Source organism: Amaranthus tricolor, chromosome 7, assembly GCF_026212465.1.
Source record: "Amaranthus tricolor cultivar Red isolate AtriRed21 chromosome 7, ASM2621246v1, whole genome shotgun sequence".
In the NCBI taxonomy this organism is placed as follows: Eukaryota; Viridiplantae; Streptophyta; class Magnoliopsida; order Caryophyllales; family Amaranthaceae; genus Amaranthus; species Amaranthus tricolor.
Window position 1 is genome coordinate 20,813,255 of NC_080053.1, and position 23,626 is coordinate 20,836,880.

General features: G+C 31.5%; 2 protein-coding genes and 1 pseudogene across 2 annotated transcripts; all 3 read left to right on the forward strand.

Annotated features, from left to right (window-relative positions):
- Positions 1-845: 845 nt before the first annotated feature.
- LOC130818614 (PWWP domain-containing protein 1-like) lies at positions 846-2,316 on the forward strand (annotated as a pseudogene).
- A 2,026-nt stretch (positions 2,317-4,342) lies between these two features.
- LOC130817959 (protein SRC2-like) lies at positions 4,343-5,576 on the forward strand. The gene has a single exon (XM_057683950.1). The coding sequence runs from the start codon at positions 4,434-4,436 to the stop codon at positions 5,337-5,339; it is 906 nt and encodes a 301-aa protein (XP_057539933.1). The 5' UTR covers positions 4,343-4,433; the 3' UTR covers positions 5,340-5,576.
- A 10,308-nt stretch (positions 5,577-15,884) lies between these two features.
- LOC130818615 (subtilisin-like protease SBT5.4) lies at positions 15,885-22,485 on the forward strand. Its single transcript, XM_057684779.1, has 9 exons — positions 15,885-15,940; positions 16,687-16,745; positions 18,814-18,969; positions 19,231-19,339; positions 19,576-20,014; positions 20,521-20,630; positions 20,732-20,852; positions 20,960-21,155; positions 22,094-22,485. Exons 1-9 carry the CDS (start codon positions 15,885-15,887, stop codon positions 22,483-22,485), a joined length of 1,638 nt encoding a protein of 545 aa, XP_057540762.1.
- The last annotated feature ends 1,141 nt before the right edge of the window (positions 22,486-23,626 follow it).

Below are 23,626 nucleotides of genomic sequence, written 5' to 3' on the forward strand. Positions count from 1 at the left end.
AGAAAAGGACAGATGTTGTTCCTTTTTCTTTTTCTCTGTTTTGAGGGTTTGGTATTGAAAGGGATTTATCATATTACTTGCCTTGAGAGATTGTTAATCAACGCTTCGACATTGTAATTTTAATTATATTGAAGGTATTAATTTCAATTCTAATTTCTTGTTCTTGGTTATTCATTGTTATCTTTGAATGCTTGTTTCTCTATTAAATTTAAATTTGATTTTCTCCATGAATTTCATTGTTGAATCCCTTGTTAGTTTTAATATGCTTAATGAGTAGTTTTATTTCTAGGGTTTGGTGAAACTATGCAAAAGGTCATGATTCTTGTTTGATTTTAGGATTTAAGTTTGGTTTGTCTAGGCGATTCAATTGATGGGTTTTAGATTGATTGCATGTTTGGCCAATTTGCAAGTTTTATTCGCTCAACTCTATAAGCGAGAGTTGCAAGTTTGAGTGAACGATTTCCTTCTTTGAACAATTAAGCCTTAATCGTGATAGCTTGTTTTATTGTTTGATTGTCGAATTTGTTTGCGAGAGCAACATCTTCCTTTGCCTATATTCATTCCTATCCCAATTGTTGTTCATGAATCATGATCGATGCATAGTGAATCCTTTTAGCCCTAGGTTTTTAATTATTGAATTTTTTTCATCTCTTGTTTTTGCGTTCTACTTAAATAAACAAAAATCCAACATTTGATCGTTAGTAATAGTGAACTTGGTTCAAATTGTGACTTTATTTGTCCTTCCTCAGTGGTTCGACCCTACTTTCCCAACTATACTAGTTAGGTGAATTAGGAATTATTTTTGGTAGTAAAACGACCTATCAAACGAGTCTGAGTTATCACATATGTTGTATGATTTACGAGGTCTTGCGCTGGATGTTGTCAATGGTATAGAAAGGAATAAATCTGTAATACACATAATTTTTTCCTGAAATTCCGATCTCTTGTTTATCGGAAAAGCTCAACTGCTTTATCTCTCAAATCTGAAACTAGTGAGGCTCGAGCCATCAAATCTTCTGAATCTGTGGACAAATCAATGGAGAGCAGTAAAGACATATCTTCTCTAAAACTGCAGAGGCTCTCGGACAGAGGAGAGGATCCTATGAAAGGCCAATGCCGCAAAGAGGGCTAAGAAAATAATAGATGTTAAATCCTTGAGTGCTGAAAAGAAGGCCCTACTAAAAAATCCAGAAATCCAACAATGGTCGGAGGGTAAAGCAAAATTGGCTAGGGCACAAAGTTCACGTCCAAACCATATGAAAACGGAGTAGAGCGAGAGAAAAATGGATCGTTCACCTAGGGTTGTTGAGCCCACACTTTTGATTATGAAGTACACTAAAAACTCTTCTCTCTCATCCATGATGGAGCTTAAGGTAAGATTTTCTCAATTCGACCCAACTGACATAGAGCAATATCAAATTTTCTACTCAACAAACACCTGCCGAGTTGCATTCCTTTATAAACAAGATGCAAATGTTGCTTATCGCTATGCCATAGGTAGCAAATCTGTATTTTTAAATGTTAAGTTTCTGTTGAAGCCGTTGGAATCTCAACAGCAGGCTAACAGCAGCAAGGCAGATGATCCACAGAGTGAGTATGCAGCTAATCGAGATTCCTTAATAGCCGAGTCAAGACCTGTTGCCCTGATTGCAATGCTACAACAGGTCGCGTCACAGTTGAAGTCATGTTTGAAGAAGCCCCTAGGTGGCGAGGAGACTAGTGGGCCCAACAACGGTGGAGGCACTACAAGAACTGCTCAGGTGAGATTTAACATGGATGAGGTCAAAGTTAGTACATAAATTAGGGGAGGTCTTCAAGGCCAAAAGATAGAGTTTATGAATTCCATGTTGTCATCTTTGAAGGTCCTTTACCAACTTCACTGTCTTTATCTATTGGTATGGATTTTAGTAACAATCAAAGGTTAAACGTTTCTTCACATCCATTGCAACCTCCCCTTCTTCCCCCCCTCCCCAGTTTATTAGGGCCCCAGTAAATCATCAATTTCATCATATGGTAGAATTATCCCCAAGAAATAATTTGCATGATAATCCCAAGGTAGTTCCTCTTCCACAATTGTGAGAATATCAAGCCTTGCTACAGCCTGCCTGAGACATTTCATAGAAGTTGATGACCCTCTTGACAAGGTGTCGTGATGTGGTGACTAATGTCAAGAGCATGCAAGGGTATGTGCCTACCATACTCTATGAGGGAATGCTGATGTTGAACATACTTTTCAGAAATACGTTCGACCAATATAATTGTCAAAGACCCACCTTTCGTGCTCAGAGACAAATGCGCATCGAAACAATGAAGTAACAACTGCCGTTTTATGGCCTAAATGTGTGCAGAGATTTGGCGCACATATGCCTTGTTAAGTAGTGAGAATGAGTTGAAAATTGTACAAATTATTGTACAAAAATGTTGGGTTGGTAATTGAGAGGGTTAGGCAACAAGCAACAAGCACCTGACAACCAGCACCTGGCACCTAGCATCAGGCACCAAGCTCCAGGCTAGAGGCTATAGGCTATAGGCTATAAGCAATTGTATTTGGAGAGGTTGAGAACATGAGATTAGTTGAATTGTATTTGCATGTTGCTAATACGGTGCTACTCCAATTTAGATACAAAAATCCTGATTTTCAAATTTAGATTATTATTTAATCTACGGATATTTCATGATATACCACTGAGTTTCTTTGAAATTCACCATATACCACAGAAAATATTTTAATTCACCATATACCATTGAGTTTTCGTCCGTTAGCACAGAATACCATTAATGGCAACTGCCGTTAGTGTGCCGTTTGTGGTAAATTATTAATTCACCATATACCATTAATTTTATTTTTTTTGCGTCAAATACCATTTTTTGCGTCAAATCTAACGATAGCTGAAAACCTAGTTGCTGAATTTTCAGAACACGAGTCTGTGATGGGGTTGAACGTGATCCATTTTGGTTGATTTCTTTGTTGTTTTCCTTTCTTCTACTATCTTTTTGATAAGGCTTTTAGTATAATAGGGCATCTCTGTAGGATAAATGAGTGCTTTACGAGCAATTGACTTGAATGAGCTTTGATCTTGGTTCATATCTTGATAAAACATGACATCTGCTGCCCATTTTTACAGAAGAGCACATGTTCCGTAATCCTTAATGTGCCCATGGTTGCAGCGTTTGTCAATATGCTTCATCTTAAATTCTTAATCAAGATAACTTAATCAATAATAAGATTGTAATCTTTAAAGCTGCTTGTCACGGCTCTTTTAAGTTTGCGGCTAAAGAGGCATGCTGCATGTTCTCTGATGACTTGTGGGCTGAACTAGTTTTTCGAATTTGGTGAGGGATAGGCATGATCTGTAGACGAACTCATCCATGGTTGCACACCTTGAAACTTGCGTTTCATATGCTGGGCATAGAGACTAAATTTTTGTAATCATCTTTATTGCTTGTAAAGTACTAAGTTATCTGGGGTTTCCCTGCTTGAAGTGATGTCTTCTTTTTAATTTGCTTATAAACGTAGCCTATTTTAGCCACGCGATGTCACAAACATGTATATTTGCGTGTGCCTTGATGAGTTATGATGAGTTAGAAACATTCATATAGTAGCTTCGGGTATCTGCCTTTTTCTATAGCATAGCTATTGTTACCAATGCAATTTTAGTGTGCCGTTTCTTGATACATACGGATATCAGCTATCGTCAGATTTGACGCAAAAAATGGTATTTGACGCAAAAAAAATAAAATTAATGGTATATGGTGAATTAATAATTTACCACAAACGGCACACTAACGACAGTTGTCATTAACGGTATTCTGTGCTAACGGACGAAAACTCAATGGTATATGGTGAATTAAAACATTTTGTGTGGTATATGGTGAATTTCGAAGAAACTCAGTGGTATATCATGAAATATCCGTTTAATCTACTATGATTCTAAAAAAAAATCTAATAAATGGATATAAAAACACATTCTATCAGACCTAAATATATAGAAAAATCTAAATGAAAAAGGATTTTAATTATCAATTTAGCTCGAGACCCAAAAAATTAAAGTCAGTCTAGATGATGTGCAATAAAATAAATTTAAATATTTAAATTATATGATCTTACTAGACTTAAATCTATAAAGCATGAAAGTATTTTAGGGAAATACAACTAACAAGGCTCCTATTCATTTGGAACCTCTAAATAAAGCTACCCTACCCTTTTAACATTACTCTTATAATTAGATCTCACCACTTATATATCCTTATTGTTTACCATAATTTCCTCTAAGCCAAGCATTCTCTAATTACATAAACATGCTTGTATTTTTTTTTCTCTCTCCTAAATCTTCAATGATTCTCTCCCATCATATTTTCTCCACAAATTAATCTCCATTTCCTCACATAAGGTGGGGAAACCATTTGATAAAACTTAATTAAACCTAAACAAAATGGAGCATAGACCCATTGAGGTGAAGTTACTTTGTGCTAAGGAATTGAAGGATGTAAATGTCTTTTCCAAAATGGATGTTTACGTCATCGGGTCGATTTCGGGGGACCCACGATCCATGCAAAGGACTCTAATTGATAAAGATGGTGGTACCAACCCAACGTGGAATCAAGAGATGAAATTTACATTTGATGAATCAGCTGCCCGATTGAATCGGCTTGGTTTAGTTTTCCAAATTATGTCGAACCGGACTCTTGGAGATAAGGAAATAGGTCGGGTTTATGTACCCTTAAAAGAGCTTTTTGATGTTGAGATTATTGAGAATGACAAGCATAGGCAGGTGGTTTATCAAGTTCAAACTCTAAGTGGAAAATTTAAGGGTCAATTAGAGTTTTCATTTAAATTAGGTGACAAATTTATTCAAAGCATTGAACAAAGACTTGATGAGCCGATTATAGCATACCCGGTTCTAGGTTCAAATACACCAAGCTATGGGTATAACCTATCATTTAGACCAATGGATCTACTTGGAGATCCTAGTATAAGTGGGACCTCACATCACAATAGCATTATGGTACCTCAAAGTTATGGATACGGACATGGACATGGACATGGACATGGACATGGACATGGGTATATTAACCCATGCATGCAATCGACGTACCCTAATCCCCTAATAGGATGTCTATATGGAAATGGGTATCAAGGTGGATATGGGTACGTAAGACAAGCACCACCTTATTACATGCAACAACGGGTCGGACACAAACCAAAAAAGAGTAAAGTCGGCCTTGTGACAGCGACGGGAATCGGCGTTGGGGCCGGATTGTTAGGAGGATTGTTGATGGGGGAGATGGCAGAGGATGTGGCTAATGCGGTAGACTATAATGACATGTTTGGTTTTTAAGTATTTTTCACTTTTTTAAAGGGAGATTAAAGAACAAATTATGGTGAGGGGAAATTAAATAATATGCTTAATAAATTTAAATTCATTATTGGAGAAATTTTATGAAACTATAGAAAATCACTAAAATCAAAAACATTGAACAATCATATTACTTTGCTCACTTTACTTACTACTTCTTTTATTTTGATCGTTCAAATTTATTTTATGTATCGGGGCTAATATGTAAGAAAATATATAGTCAAGCTAAGTGAGATTTTGTTTAAATCGTCTAATCGATACTTTCCTAATATTCACTAAAATAATTTTTTAATGTGCACAATTTAATATATATTGAATTGATTAAAATAACACATTAAATTGCATATAAAAAAATCAAATATAGGAAAGGTAAAATAAAACAAAATAAGTATTAACGTTGAATGTTTGAATTAGGAATTCTTTGTCTTAGGAAATTCCCAAAAATTTCAAAGCTCTTTTCCCAATAGTATATGTAATTTTGATATTGCATGATATCATATCTTTTTGGTATAATGAATGTCATCACAATGAGTATTTTTTATTTGGTTGTTGGCTTGACAAATAATTAAATAACTAAATAATAAATATTTTATTATTTATTAAAACAAAAACCAATACAAACCACTCTAGAAGACCAAATCCGAGTTATACTATGCTAGTATAACTTGGATATGGTCACTCAGAGTTATTTGTATTGGTTTTTGTTCTGATAAATAATTAAAAAAACAAAATAATTAGAGAAAACAATATTAAAAAAATAACATCGAATAAGAAAACAACTTATTTTTGAAAAATTGAAAGAAAAAATTTTGAAGAAAAGAATCTGGAATGGCAAGATATAAATTTACATATGTGTTTTTAAGGTAAAAGTTGGTAAAAAGATAGAAAATTTGTATTATTTGTTTTAAACCCAACAAAATAAAAAGAGAAACAACATTATATTTTGGAGATTGAATATTAATGGGCAACATAAAAGCAATGGTTCTATCTTGCTCAAGTGGTAGGATGTAGATGGTTCTTACGAGGTTATTCTTGGGGTAGGTCAGAGGTGCAGTTGCCCAAAACTCGGTAATCATTAGGGTCAATTCAAGATCGATTTGTTTTCAATCGAGCTGGTTCCGAGTCAAATCTTTCCAGATTTGGATCAGGTTTGAGTCCCTGCACGGGTCGAGGATTAAAAATTACTAATTTTCAAGAATTGAGAATTACCTAAAAAATGAAGTAACAAATGTCTAACACTTATATTTATAGAATAAAAACATTTGTTCAATACATTCATTGAAGTAACAAATGTTTGGTGGAGATTGAAAATTATCTAAAAATTCATCACAGATAGCTGAAGATAAACCCTTATCAAATTGAGTCACAATTACATTATGAGCTTGAACACCCCCTAGTAAATCTCTAAACCTTTTCACCACCCGACTATAGAAAACTATAGCCTCATCCCTCATCAAACAGAAAGCTACAAAGAAGTTGTGATATTTTGGCATCATACTAACAATCTTCGCCACTTTTTTTTTGTTGTTTTGCATGTGGTTTCGATCAAGATAATATTAGGCCATGTACGCAAAAAATGAATAGATGTAGGGTTTGTCATTAGTAACCTATAGTCAATTGTTTGTCGGCATCTATATCCATCTAAACCCCGTAACTAAGCTCAATTGCCTAATACAAACATTGTTATATAGGAGATCTACCACCCATTTCATCATTTCTAATAGCTTTCTTGAGGTTTTATATATGATTCATGCTAGCATAAATACCAGGATAATTCTGACTGATAGAGTTCATAATGAAAGCAAGTTGCGTACTGATAGCACTAAGTTATTTGATATGATCTCGAATGTCAGTTAATAGTTTAGTTAATAGTTTGGTTGCTTTAACACGACCATCCCTATATACAAAGAAGCGATGTTTGTATATCACTAGGACACACTCTCACCTTTCATAGTCTTTCTCTAGGCTTATGACAATATTCAATAATCATAAATGAACAACCACATGCCCTAGTTCTTGATCATGGACGAGCTGCATGATGTAAGTCATGCAACTGTCGTCTAAACTTTCCATATCGATGACATACTCATTGCCTAATGAGCCTTCCTTTTCCGTTAAGACGCACGAGTAAAATGACAACTAATAGTAATAGCTATCTCGCCAGCCTAAGCTTGCAATTCTTCTCTTTATCCAAATTGTCTATCCTTAATAAATTTTGATGAATAATTTACTTTTTCACCACCTAAATCTTCCAAGATATCTTGCTTATATTTAAAAAATAAATAACAGCTATAAATAAAAAAAAATTATTTAAAAATAACAAGGTGGACAAAAGTACGATTTGGCATGTCAACTCGCACGTTTGTGCGATTTGAATTTTGTATTAAAGTGACAATCTTGAGTATTGTTACTTACCTCAAAATTTTTGGGGTTGAATTCATCATCCATGTTGTTTCAATGTTGAAATTGAGTTGATAAAGTTTATTTTAGAGAGAAGTTAGTGAGAGATCAGAGAGAAAGGAAATAGAGGCAAAATGGAAAATTTAATGAAAAACGATGGCGACACAATTAAAAGGTGACTACGAATATAAATGCCCATAAGAAGTTTAATATAATGGGTTAAAATAGTGCAATACTAATGAGAAAAATAATAAAAAAGTAAAAGTAGTGTATCATATTCAAAAATAAAAATCACACAAATACACTAAAATAACTAATTACATAATTAGCTTAAATCCCATTCACATAAAACTCATCCTAAATCTTTCAATAGTTATCGTACAAGTTGACAAAATAGACCAACTAAAAATATTATGAAAATGGGTCAAATAATGTCAATAAAATTCGTTAAGCATAAAAAAATATTTATTGATACTAATGCATTTTTGACTTAATAGAAAAATTATTTATACAACAATGATTATTGAGAATGTCACATTTGTAGCAATTATTTTAACTGAATGAAATATTCCACTAAATTTTCTCTTATTGATATTCACTTGGGTGTAGTTTTTTCTACCATTTTTCTAATCTATGGATTTAGTGCATAGATTTAGATAATATATTTGACAATTATGTTGAATTAAATAGAATATACCTATAAAAATAGGTAAATATAATAACATTTTAGAGAATATTCTAAATAAAATTTTAAATAGTTATTATTTTTATTGTCTAAACTAATGATAAATTTAAAAACGGTTTGTTCAAATATGATGGGTTATTATTGATTGCCTTAAATGTTGAGTGTAATTGCGTATGGGTTTTTTTATTGAAGTATTAAATTACTAGATAGATACTTGCCTTGCACAGAGATCGAAAGCATATTTTTGATTTAATTATATCATTTATAAAATTTTTTGTAAGATTATTTGTTATTTTATGTAAAGGTTATTGGGTATCATTTTAAATATTATATATATTTTTCTTAGCTAACCATAAACATATATAATTTACATATAGGAAACTAGATTAAATTTTGAAAATTATAAATAGTATAAAAAAAATTATAATAATAACTTAAGCACATTAATTAAATTATTGCAATTAATGTTGTCTTTTTAAATCATAAAAATACACAACCTTCAATATAGATATACTGCTTTGATTTATATTTTTCAAGTGCCAGTTTCTCGTATAATATTTTTAATCATATCGTAACTTTGAGCCACAGTGACAGTTGATGTGAAAATTTTGGTTATTTCGTTAAATTTTTTCGTTAAGTTGTGAAATTAGTTAAAGTTACCGTAACATTATTACTCAAAATCATAAGTTTTTATCGTTAAGTTATGAAATTAGTTATTTGCCCCTGTCTTCTTTCTTTAAATCAACATTCACCATCTTCATTCTTGTAGTTGAATCCTCAAGCAAGTGTTCTCAAGATCAATGTCTCACTTTCTACAATGGTCTTCATTATAAGTTGAACACCATGAAAGGTTTCAAGCAATTAACTTATTTTCCTGCATAAGGTACATAATGGGTTGCCAACTCATGAAGAAATTAATAATGCGGAAATAAAATAAAGAGTAGGATTTGGGTTTTGAATACTTGGTTTTATTGAATTATGTGATAATTATAACCTCCATTTATACAAGAATAGATAAGCTAAACTAGGAAGATAATAATTACACAATAAAAAGGTTTCCTAAATAATACTAAGGAAATATACTCAAATATTCCCTTTCCTACACCCCCTCAAGTTAGGTCGTCAGATCACTGATACCTAACTTGGATAAGGTATCTTCAAATGCTTCAGTTGTGACTGCTTTTGTGAGGTTATCAGCTAGTTGATCTTTGGATCGAAAAACGGAAGACTGATGACTTGCTTCTCAAGTTTCTCCTTTATGAAATGTCTGTCTATCTCTACATGGTTCATTCGATCATGTTGAACAAGTTTACCTGGGATGCTGATGGCTGCTTGATTATCACAGAATAATTTGCAAGCTTCCTTTTGTTGGAAGTTCAATTCACCCAAGAGTTTCTTGAGCCACAACATCTCTGTTATTCCTTTGGCTATTCCCCTAAACTTTGTCTCGGCACTTGATAAAGCTACTACCTTCTGTTTCTTACTTCTCCAAGTGACCAAATTTTCTCCTACCAAGGTAAAGTATCCTGAAGTAGATTTCCTACTATCTTAATCATCTACCCAATCTGCGTCTGTGTAAGCCATGAGATCTAGGTGGTCATTTTTTTCAAAGAATTCCCCTTTGCTACTAGTGCCCTTCAAATATCTAAGAATCCTGATTACTGCATCCATGTGTGGTAATTGTGGGAGATGTATGAACCTACTAACTACCCCAACAGCATATGAAATATCGGGTCTAGTCGGATAGGTGGATGAGTTTTCCCACCAACTTCTAATACTGTTCTTTATTGTCTAATTCTCCACCTTGCCCTGTCTAGAGCCCATGGTTGGCTATAATTGGAATTTCAGTTGGTTTACAATCAAGCATTCTAGTTTCTACTAGGAGATCAAGTATATAATTTTTCTGATTGATGAAGATACCCTGTCTCCACCTTAGAATTTCAATCCCAAGGATATATTTCAGGTTTCTTAGGTCTTTCATTTCAAATTCCATAAACAACTTCTTCTTCTTCAGGTCACGAATCTCTTCTTCATTGTTCCCAGTGATGACCATGTCGTCAAGATAGATTATCAAGCAAGTAATCCGTCATTTCTCTTTCTTCAGGAACAAGGTGTGATCAGAGTTACTTTGCTCGTAACCAAATTTCTTCATTGTTGTAGTAAACCTACCAAACCATGCTTACGGAGATTATTTCAAGTCTTATAATGCTTTCTTGATCTACAACCCTCTCTTGATCAATACTCATCTGAGAACCCTGGTGGTGCTTTTATATAGACTTCTTCTTCTTCTTCTTTTTCAATTTCACCATGGAGGAAGGCATTTTTCGCATCAAACTGGTACAATGGCCAATCTATGTTTGCTGCTACTGAGAATAAGACTCTGATTGTATCAATCTTGGCAACCGAAGAAAAGATTTCTAAGTAGTCTACCCCATATGTCTGAGTATACCCTTAGCCACAAGTCGGGCTTTGTATCTCTTAATGGTCCCGTCAACATGGTATTTGATCAAGAACACCCACTTACAACCTATTGTTTTCTTCCATGTGTTAATCTTTTTGAGGGCTGCTATTTCATCTTCCATAGCCCTTTGCCATTTCGGATTCTGGAGTGTTTTTTTAGTGTTTCGGGTATGTAATTTGAATATAGAGAGGTATTAAAAGCAACAACTGTCTGGGATAGGATATCAACATTACCTTGATTGATGGGTTATCGAGACCGCTATGCTTCAAACTCAGGATCATATCCCCTTGTTGTAATTCCCCTCCTACTCCTTGGGGTTAACTCATATCTGCGAGGTGACTCAACACTAGCAACATCATTATAAATATAATTTAAAGAATCAGGGATTACCTATTATTCGGAATTCTCTCCAGATGCTTAAGATAGGACAGGAGTAGTCCGAGGAGGAGGAAGTACAATATCTTTAGTGGCAACAACCATGGGATTACCTACTTGCTCTGTAGGGTCATAATCAATTATAGGATTTGGATTGATAGTTGTAGGATGTGTTAGCTAGCTCAAGTCATCACTCACAGAGTAGGAAAAACGCCTCCACCTATAGATTCACTGTAACACCCCTAATTTTGATAATTTTAAAATATTATTTATAAAAAGACATAAATATTATTATTCAGTAGCGGAAAGTAAATACGAGGTGTTCGCCACACTTGAAGAGTGTAAGGAATCAAAACTTCAACCTTAAAATGTTTAATCTAACATAATTAAGATGTATTATTCTTATATAAAATAAAAGAAATATGTCTTATATATTGTTTTCGCTTGATCTACATCGCCCATCCATCATGCATTAGACACATCAAAAATGTCGCCCTTACCTGTGGAAAACAAAACACTAAACATGAGCCACAACTCAGTAAATTGTTACTCTAACGTGTCAAACAATTTATACTTTGAAAAAAAAACGTTTGACTTTAAAATAATATTGAAAATGTACAAAATCGTAAAATACTTTTATATTTAAGAAATAAAAAAAAATTATCGATGTAGATCAAGCGAAAAAAATAAGACATATTTCTTTTATTTTATATAAGAATAATACATCTTAATTATGTTAGATTAAACGTTTTAAGGTTGAAGTTTTAACGCCTTACACTCTTCGAGTGTGGCGAACACCTTGTATTTACTTTTCGCTACTAATAATGATATTTACGTCTTTTTATAAATAATATTTAAAATTTATCGAAATTAGGGATGTTACAATTGGTATCAGAGCAACCCTGCGACCGTGGCTGATTGTGTGTTCAGTGCACCTAGCGGGAAAAAGATCCTGAAATTACGGTCAAACGAGGACGTTGTATTCCTAAGAGGGGGTGAGTGTAATAACTCGTATTTAGCTTGAAAAATGATTAATAGACTACTCATATCAACAAGGTGCATCTTCTTTTCTAGGGAGCCCATTTGCTAAGAACTCCACAGTTAAGCGTGCATGGTGGGGAGCAATCTTAGGATAGGTGACATCCTGAGAAGTTTTCCTGGGTGCGCACGAGTGAGACCAAAGTGCGCTGGAAAGACTTGTGTTGGTTTGTGGGGCTAGTCTACAGTCTCCATGAGTAGTCACCAGCGGTCCGAGGGGCCGGGGTGTTATATTCATGCACACTACTGTTGTCAGAGGTAACGTGGGCCTTGCCGTCGGTTCAGGTCACCGATACTGTAACAACCCTATTTTTAATTAAGCTCATCATAATCTACCTCTCTAAATATTTATTCTTAAGTGCCAAAAATAACGTGAGTCATTTTTTTAACTTTTAAGTTTAAATAATAAACTAAGTCTTCTTTTGTGAAAGGTTGGTATCATATTGAGTAAAAATTTTAATGCATTTTGTTTTTTAAAGGTTAATTGAATTTACTTAAGGTATATTTCCTTTTAAAATTTGTTGGTTTGATAAGCATATTCATTAAGTTTATTAATATAAAACTTTATAGTAATTGCAAAAGATTTTCACAAACTATTTTGACAAAAATTTATCTTATGTACTTAATAAAATGATTTATATTTGAATCTAAAAGAAAATATATTTGCCTAATCATAAAATATTATAAAAATAGCTATTATAGTGATACTAGTTTAGAATCTCGTGCAATGCACGGAGTTTAGTTTGAATATATATAACAAAATTTTCAAAGAATGATGCAAGAAAAATATATCTTTTGTTTAAGAAAAGTATATAAATGCTATATATTTTAATCTAATTTAACTCTAAAATTATACTAAAATATATTTTTGATGGTATCTTCCATTAAATAAAATAAACTAACTATTCATGAATGAATTAAGCATATTTTTAGTCGACTCAAATTAATTTATTTGGTTTTAAGTTTAAACTAATTCAAACATTATTTAATAAGATAAGTTAATATATTTTTAAAATACTTCCTTACTTACATATAAAATGTTATTATGAAACAATTAAACTCTTCAAGATTCTTATTTTGTTAATTAAATGTAATAATACTTAACTTTTTCCTTAAATGCAGATTAATTATAATAATTATAAAATTTTTCCTAAAATTGTAATTGAAAAAGAAATTCAATAATTGTGTATAAAAAGAATTGTCATACTTATGGTAGTTGACACATTGTGATTGATTGATTGTAAAATAACAATTTATTTATTTTCATATTTACTTTAAGGTTCAATATTATAAATGGATATAATTATATTATGTAAATATATAATTGATCTCTTTAACTATTTCCTTGATTACAGAATTGCTATGTAAATATTTTTAATTTAATTAAAAAATGATGAATGGCACAATCATCCTAAGTTTGCCACCTATTATTATACATCAAAACTAATAGATTGTAAGATTACAGTTACTAGTATAGAAACTCGTACAATGCACGGATAGTAAATTTTAATTTAATTGAAAATGTTTGCTATTGTATATAGAATACTTAATATATCATGATTTCATGGTAACTAATGTCTAAGAATTACATATGATTATTTACTGGAATCTCACAACTGTATATGGAATACTTAACTAAATTATTTTGACAAATTTCTACTTTTAAAAAGACAATTATTTCATTGATTTGAGAAATTTCAAATTATCATTAAAATCTTGCGTACATGATTTAATTTCCTTATGTATGTAGCTAATTTTGAAGAAAATTATATTATTAATTTATCGATTAGATTTTTTGTTATATTTCAAAAATTTACCTATATATATTGACCAATTTACAAGTCAGTGTATTAGTGGCTAAAATTGTGTTACAATTGATTTAATTATGTCTTATTTATTGCTAATTTAGCTAAATATACCTGATAATATCATGCACTTGATTCTAGTCCAGAAATTGCATAGTAACAACCAATCAATACTTACAATTAAGATATCTTCTAAAATAAATAATAGACATCTATTTTAAAGTTCAATCAAAAGTTAATGTTTAGTAGTTATAAGATATCTTAAAATATTACAACTTACGTTTTATTTTTAATTTATCATTTTTTATACAAGAAATTTGCCAACTGGATAATTTTGTGCCATGCAATCAAATAAAATCCTATAAAATCATAACATTTGGTAAAACTCTAAAGAACTGCCATTTGTCATTTTATAGTTCTTTTAATAGTATTTCTTAGTAATTTAAAAACAAGTTTTGGTTATGAGTTGATTTTGTTTTCAAAGAAACTATATTACTTCATAAAAACTATGATTTCAGAAATTGGTTCAAAATCTAAAGTCACTTCATAAAATCACTTTAAAATATTAAATGGTCATTTTATGCTCCCAATTCTTTATATGTCATAGTTTTAAGTGTTATTAAGGATAATCAAGCTTGAAATTGAGGTAACTTGTAGTATAACAAGAGCAATCATTTCATTCTCTACAATGGGTCATCAGAATTTCTGCCAACCTGCATGTCTCAACCTTAGGACACAAATAAGCATCCAAATGTCCATATTTCTAAGATCTATTGCTTAGGGAATTTATCTAACTTCTTAAGAAATCTAAGGACACCTTACTTGGCCAAAAACACTATTCTTTCAACCCCTTCCTAAATTTCGCCAATATCAGTTCTTGACATCCTACTGTTTCTACCTTGTTTCTCCAAATTTGCTATACATACATACCCCTCAAATTTTTATGTGATAATCTACGCTCACATTTAAACAACCTTTTTGAGATTCATATTTTCCATTAGAGCTTTCGTTTCAGAGCTAAAAATATTATCATCTAAGGTTGGAATCATATTTTGAGATAAACATTTTTTGGTGAGGAATTCCAATATTTTTCTTCTGTTCTTTTTTCACTTAAACCTCATCTAAGACCTTGAATGTCTTTATATATGTGTAGGTGATATCATGGACACTTATGACCATGAGATTAAGTCATATACTTGGTGTTTTAAGGATCCAATCAACATAGTTCTAAGATGTATGTATGCAAAAATTTAGTATAATTTTAATGTAACGACAATAATAACAACAATAACATTTATGTATTTTTTGAAATGAAATTTAGAATAATTTTTTGTCATTGCTCTGCAAATACCTAGAAAATGACACAATGTAAAAGTTTTCGGCAACTAGGGCTGGTAGGCGGTAATTTTATACCGATTTGCACTGTATCCGCTCTAATTAGGGCGAGTATGGGTATGATTTTAGTGGATAGTTGGTGGATAAGCATATGCAAAGTCATACCTGCTATGTGTAAATCGTGGGTGGTGGCCTGGTGGGTATGAGGTCTTTCCCACCGCATACCCACCTGGGCCCCCTAATATCTACCATGTACTAACTTTTATCAATTTGTATATTTTAATTAAAAATTATTGACAAATAATTAAGGATATTAATTTTATTTTAGTAAATTGTATGGTTTAAATAAAATTAGATGTATAATTAAATTTGTAATGATTTATAAAGTATATATCTCGAACTTAGAATGAATGTGAGGCAGATATAAGATGGGTATACTTATGATGGGTTTACACGGCCAATCAGACATAGTGGGTGGGGATAGGTGTGAATAGGGATGTGCATGGATCTTGGACCCTAAGGGTCTAGACCCGACCCGAACCTAATTTAAGGGTCTAGATCCACCTATTTTTGGACCCTATGGGTTCGGGTCGGATTTGGATCCATGACCTTCGGGTGTGAGTCCACACATTTGAGATCCAAATTCGACCCAGATCTGATCCATGAACCCATTTACATCTTTTTTTTCAAAATTATATATATTAGTTATCATGTGTATTTAATTGTTTGATTTGGACCTTTGTTATATTTTGGAACATTATTTGATTTGGAACTTTTTCGGTGCATGTAATTTGAAATGCGGTCATTGTATCTATACTTTAAAATCAAATGACTTGATAAATATTTCGTTTTAAGAACATGCATATTAGATCTTCATATATCTAGTCGTTCAATTAGTATAAGGTATTAGAAGATCCTTGTTAGTTGAAAATCTTTAAATATACGAATGGAAGAAAATTATTTAAAATATTTTTGAAAAAAACTCATGTAAAAAATATTTTGGACACAAATCCAGACCCTAAACCCGATAGACCCTAGACCTGCCTAACCCTAAGGGTCTAGGTCCGGGTCTAAATTTTTCAGACCCTATGGATCTGGGTTAGCTGGACTCGACCCTAATCCGGCCTATGCCCATCCCTAGGTGTGAATGCATATCCAGCTGGGCAGACGTGGGTATGGAAATGTTACCCGCCATAGTTGTTAGCTAGGTGGTGACTATGAAAATTTTAGGTGGATATTGATATGGAGAGGGCATATCGCATCCACCCGCACATTTTGGCACCCTATCAGTAAGTTTTGTATGAGATAATCTCACTTTGAGACATGCTCATACAATAAGTTCACTTTTATAATTGATTGCTTTAAGATTGTAGTAATCACTTTAATGCTATAAGTAATAGCTTTAAAATATAAAAAATAATCATCTTAAAATGTAATTGATCAATTTATAAGAATATATGTGATCACTTTAAGACTATAATAAGGGATTAATATAATTGGTCACTTTAAGATCGTAAGTAATTACTTTAACGTTAAAAGTGTTCACTTTAAACTGTAAGTGTACATTTGGTCAATATAAAAATACGAAAAATTGGAATAAATAAGCTAGTTTATAATAAAAAGCACGAAATAAGACGCAAATCAACTTATTTCCAAAAGTAAGCTTCTAATTTCCAAAGCTGAGGTTTGGTTCTGTTTGCAGTTTGTAACTTCGAACAGGTGTTTAATTTTTTAAAAAGACAAAGAAGCTATTCACAGTTAGTAACTGCGAACAAGGTTGTTTACGTTATTGACCCTGTTCGCAATCACTAACAGGCCCATTATGCTCGACGGTGTTCGCAGTTACTAACTGCGAACATTTTCTTTGCCTTTTTAAAAAATTAAGCACATATTCGCATTACTAACTGCGAATATAACCAAACCTCAGGTGTGAAAATTAAATGCTTATTTTTAGAAATAAATTTATTTTCGTTTTATTTCGTGCTTTTTTTTAAAAAAATTAGCTTATCTAAATTATTTTTTCTAGAAATACTCTCATCATAGGTCCAATTTTGTTGGAAAGGTTACTCTTGTCTCTAGATGGGTTTTGTATTAGTAAATTTTATTTATTATAAATAGATAAATGATTTTTCCTACCTTGAATTTTTTTTCTTGGTCTTAGATATTGGTTGACTTTGATTTACGTTATTAAAAAGTAATAACTATACAAATACTATTATTAAACTATATATAAAAAAGTAATAATAACTTAAAAAACTGAATCTAATTCTTTTTCAATATTCAATTATATTAGGTTGAAATACATATTTATTGTTTATATGTTTTAATTATCATTAAAAGAAGGTAGAAACAATCTAGTTGTTAAGGTATTATTTTTAATAAGATGATCAATAATTGATTGATAGAGATAAAAGACGTGCAGCAATTGGTTATGTATGGAACTGATGAAAGTATCTCTTCCTCTCCTTTTTGTTGTTATTAGACTTAAAAAAAGTCTTAATTTAAACTATATGAATAATAAGGGATATGAATAAGTCTTAACCAAAATCTAAAAGAGGAAAAAATGTAAAAATAACCTATCCAACATGAAAATAGGAAATAAGTTAATTTAGATGAATTGGCTAAATATAATATTCCTCATTGAAAAATTATTTAAGGTATAAAGTAAGAAATTAAAATACTTGTGAATCCTAATTTATTATTTGAATTCAAAATGTTACAAGTATAAATATATAGTATAATTTTGAAGAAAAGATTTTGAAGGGGAAGCTTAAAACCATAAATTGCTAACAATAATAGATTTATAAATTTTAGACAATGTCGACTTTAATGCGTTTATCTTTTCATGTCATCATCTTTGTTTTGTCAATGCAAAATGTACCTACTTTTGTTGTTCCCAAGGTGATAAATATTATAATCAAAATTAATTAAGTTAAGTATTTATTTGACATTTTTATATGTATGTAGAACTACATAATTTATATGGGATCTCATTTATCGGCTAGTCCAGAGGATATTAAAGATGAAAATTGCTCCTACATTATATTTAATATAATATAATTTAATTTCTTTTAATGAATATTTATATATTGATGCATGTACTCGAAAGCAATTATGATCCGTTAAAGATTGTCTACTCTTCAATAAATATTTTAATTGTTTTGCGGCGACTTTACATGAAGAGGAGGCTCGTAAGCTTGCGAGTAAGATCATCCATCTTTATAAATGAATTTATTATCATATGAGCTTAAATACCTTTGTATGCAATTTTTTTTATTTATTCCAGTATAAAAGAAGTATTAATTAAGCATCGAACTTTGATTTACTAAGTATACTATTGGTGGTATTTTTTTAAAGTGCATCCAGAAGTTGTATCAATTATTGAGAGTCGAATACTAAAACTTGCTACAACTTATTCGTTCGATTTCTTAGGATTACATGAGAAGCATGATGAGGATTTCCACGTCAATGGTTCTATTTGGAATGTAGCTTCATATGCAAACATTGATAGCGGTAAATATATATTCATTTTATAAATATTAATTTATATTAGTAAATAACCACACAAGAGAGGGAAGTGTATAAAATGAGAAGGTTGAATCGAATTAAATTTAAGTAATTTAAAACCCTAATCATCTCTTCGAAATGATTAATTTGAATTTCGATCCTTTACATAATTTTATTTTCTTTTTAAACTACACAAAAAGCTATGCAAATCAAGATGATGATGTGAAGGTTCATATTAATTAATTAGATACATTTATGTATGTTTAGGTGTGCATTCAAACCATAAGAGCTTTTTAGACGAAAGTTTGGGGCCTATTCCAAAAAAGTTCAAAGGAATTTGTGCGAATGAGCATGATCCAACGTTCAAGTGCAATAGGTAAATACTTAATTTATAATGTATTCTTCAATATAAATTTTAGAATAATTGATAATTGATAATTAGAGAATCGAGTCTTGTCTCAGTTGGACTTTCCCACATAAGAGTACACCACGTGGTTCCATTCTAACCAACCTCTTTCCTATCCCAATCTTGTAATATTTAAATTTACTAATATTAAGTGAATATATAGGTATGTATTATTTGTTGAAGTATAATTTATGTATGTTGATCAGAAAGCTTATAGGGGCACGATACTTCTACAAAGGTTTGTTGGAAGAAGCCAAGTTATACAATATGACGTTCAACGAAACACTAAGCCCTAGAGATAAGGAAGGTCATGGTAGTCACACTTTATCAATGGCAGGATGGAGTTTTGTTAGCGAAGCGAGCTTGAATGGGCTAGCAAATGGAACTGCCATGGGACTGGCACCCAAAGCACGACTTGTTGCTTACAAGGTTCATTGGTCAGAAGCTGCTAGCGACATGGATGTATTAGCTGCTTTTGAAGCTGCCATTGATGATAATGTTGACATTATCAATCTTTCTATGGGTAGTGCAGAACAAGGGTTTCTGGATTCTATTGCCGTAGGTAGTTTTCATGCTATGAAAAATAGTATCCTTACTATTGCGGCAGCTGGAAACTCAGGACCTGCTCTTGGGACTGTTGCGAACGTCTACCCATAGGTGGTAACAGTTGCTGCCAGTACAATTGATAGAGAGTTCTTTTCCAATCTCTTACTTGGGAACAATATAACCATTAAAGTAATAATAATAATAATCATAATCATAATAATAAAAATAATATAATATGTTCATTAATGATTAAATGTATGTAGTGTAAATCTTTGCAGGCATCTTTGATCTATAAGTTCTTGATTCAAAAAAGTTTTATCCATTGATAACTAGTATGGAAGCACGCGTTTCAAGAGCTAATATCAATGACGTGTGAGTTGCGCAAATTGCTCATATTGTAACAATTAAATGTATGGCCTTTTCCAATATAAAGTAAATTAATTAACATGTATAATTCAAGTTACATTGTCAAGATGGATCTTTAGATGCCAACAAAGTGGTCGAAAAGATAGTAGTATGTGGTTATAATGGAACAACTGACGTTCAAACTATAACAAGTATTAGTATTTAGAAAAGCTGGAGGTATTGGACTTATCTTTGTTAAGGACGAGAAAGTAGGATCTGAAATTTTCCAAAATGTACCCCGTGTCGTCTCTACTGCTTTGATTAGCTACAATGATGGTCAAACTCTTTTTTCTTATATCAACTCTACCAGGTAAGTTCTTTGATTACCTATGACCTTACAAAAAGGTCACAAACCTGTATTCATAGCTACTTATATTATAATTTTTTTTATAATTTTTATTATGTTATTAGGACACCAATTGTATCCTTTGGTGAAGCAATAACTTCATTAGGTATAAAGTCTGCTCCTATCATGGCTGATTTCTCATCAAGGGGTCCTCATTCACTGATTTTGAATTATGGTGTTTTAAAGGTTCGTATTGATCAGTTATCGAAGTTTTTCTCACTGAAATTTTAAAAATCTTTTTAATTATCTTAATAAACTTATGCATAATAGTTTTGTTTCTCAAATCCATGCAGCCTAATGTAACAGCTCCAGGTGTAGATATCCTAGCAGCTACTCCTAAATCCTTAGAAAAAAAAAAGGAAAATCCATTTGTGCTGATGTCCGAATTATCAATGGCAACCCCACATGTCAGTGGTGTTGCGGCTCTTTTAAAAACGATACACCCTGATTGGTCAACAGCCGCTATTCAATCCTCTTTGATGACTATAGGTACACTTTGTATTACTTCTGAAGTCTGTAGCAGAATCTAAGGAAAAATTTTGAGTAAATTAAGAAAAAGATATAAAAAAAAAACATAAAGGGAAAAAAATTTTGATACGTAGGGAACTGGAGGAAATGTGTCGATAAGATAAATAGATAAATGACATGTTTAAAAATTGCATATTAGTTGAAGTTGTTGGCTGAATCTATTGGCTTATTTGATCAAGTGAAGGTATTGATTGATAAGCCATATGTTTAATCCATCTATTATAAAGATCTTTTTGACTAAAATTATATTTTAGTTGTTGGTTGTTTATTAATAAAAGTAGGCTAAATCAAAGGACAAAAGTCAATAAAAAAAACTACAAAGAGTAGCTCTTTTGCTTTGGCATAAAAGCCAACAATTCTGCTAACTTAAAAGTCATTTACCAAATACTTTTATTGGTTGTTTAACCTACAAAAGAACCAAAAATAACTATAAAGCCAACAAAAAGACAATTGGTCAACACATGCCTCGTTCAATTTTGGGCTCTTGAGCAAAAAATAAAAATGGCTCCTAAAAGATTAAGGTGTATCAAATAATATTATACTCATTTTGTTTTTTATTATTCATATTTGAACTACTTTATAAAGAAAACTAATAACTCATATTATTTAGTCAAAAACGTAAATTAAATCTGAAATTAAATCATGATAATATCAACCTCGTAAGTGAAATAAATTTTTTGAACTCTAAAATATTTAGCGCTTGGGGCGATAGCCATGCTAATCGATGGTCATGCCCCATACTAAATGTGTGGATGACAAATAAAAAAGATTGTGAGTCATACCCAACAATAGAAATGTATCGAATTTTATAGGACTGATTAAAACGAAAAATGTAGGCATGTGGGGGGTATATTTTTAAAACTAATTAGATGAGTTAATGTTTAACATATAATTTGCAGCAAGCCCCTTAGACAAGAAGGGAATGCCGATACGTGATAATGATGGAGTGAGTGAAGCGAGTCATTTGGCATATGGTTCGGGTCACATACGACCTAATCTAGCGATGGATCCTGGTTTAGTTTATGACATGAATGAATTTGATTATCTTAATCTCCTTTGTGCAATTAATCAAAACAACACAGTATTGGAAAATCTGAGTAAGCAACATTCATATGATTGTCCTCGTGATTTCAGCGCATTAGATGCAAATTATCCCTCCATATATGTTCCTGAGTTTCCTAGAAACACCATTATCAATCACAAGTTGAAAAATACTGGACAACCAAGCACTTACTTGCCTCGCATGAGGCCCCACATGGAGTTTCAATCATTGTGGAGCCTAACACACTAGTATTTTCTGAACACAATCAACAATTACCATTTAAACTTACTTTAATACCTAATCTCAATCTTTTTTCTTTTGATTACATTTTTGGAAGTTTAGTTTGGTCTGATGCTGAACATGTTGTTAGGACTCCTATTATTTTGAAGCCAAAGAAAATCTAGAGTTTTTTATATAATTTTATTTTTATAATTAATCATCTTGTATAATAATTATAACTCAATTTTTATAAACTATCCCATACTATTTTTTCTTTAATTCTTTGTTATTAATGTACTCAATTTTTTTTAATGGTTTATTATAGTTTCACAAGAATGTGCAATTTGAAAATTTCAACAATTTGGAATCGAAATTGGTTAATTGATTTCTTCGGGTTCCATGTCCAATTTAATGTATATAAAAATAGTTTTAATTTAAAACTTTTGAATTGCTGAATCATAAATTATCAATTTGAATTCTAAACTATGATCTTAATTAGACCTTAGACGACTTAAGTGACAGCTAAAAGATTCAAGAATGTAAACATATCGAGAATATCATCCATATTAACCAGTTAAATCACAACAACATTTACAAATGAATAGCTATAAATAATTAGGAAAAGAGAACACAAACAATGGAACTTGTAAGAACATCAAATGCTACAACTTCTTTTTGATACTTGTCTAGAACTTAATTAAACAATTACAAATAATTTGAACTAAACGATAATAAAAATTACAACTTAATTATAAAATAGGAAAAATTACCGTAAATAATGTAACATTTTAACTTTTTCCCTACAATAATACTAACATTTTAATAATCATAAATATTATGTACTAAGTGTATGTTACCCTCAAGAATCCAAATAAGTATAGACAAACAACTATAGGAGGTAATTTGGTCAAATTTTTTTTATCGATGTTCGGTTACAAATAGTCTACTCTACACCTATGGGTTCTTTGTCAACCCTTAGAATTCAACCTCTTTATTAATGATACCTAAACCACTAAGAAGATCTCGCTATCTTTTCACATCACTTTCTTCCCGTGAAAAACGGACTATAAATTCTCTTATAATAAAAGATAAATCTCAAACTCTTAAAAGAGAAAAACTGAATACTTTACAAAGTATTCCAATGTTGAGGTTTTAAAAATAAAAATTCTCT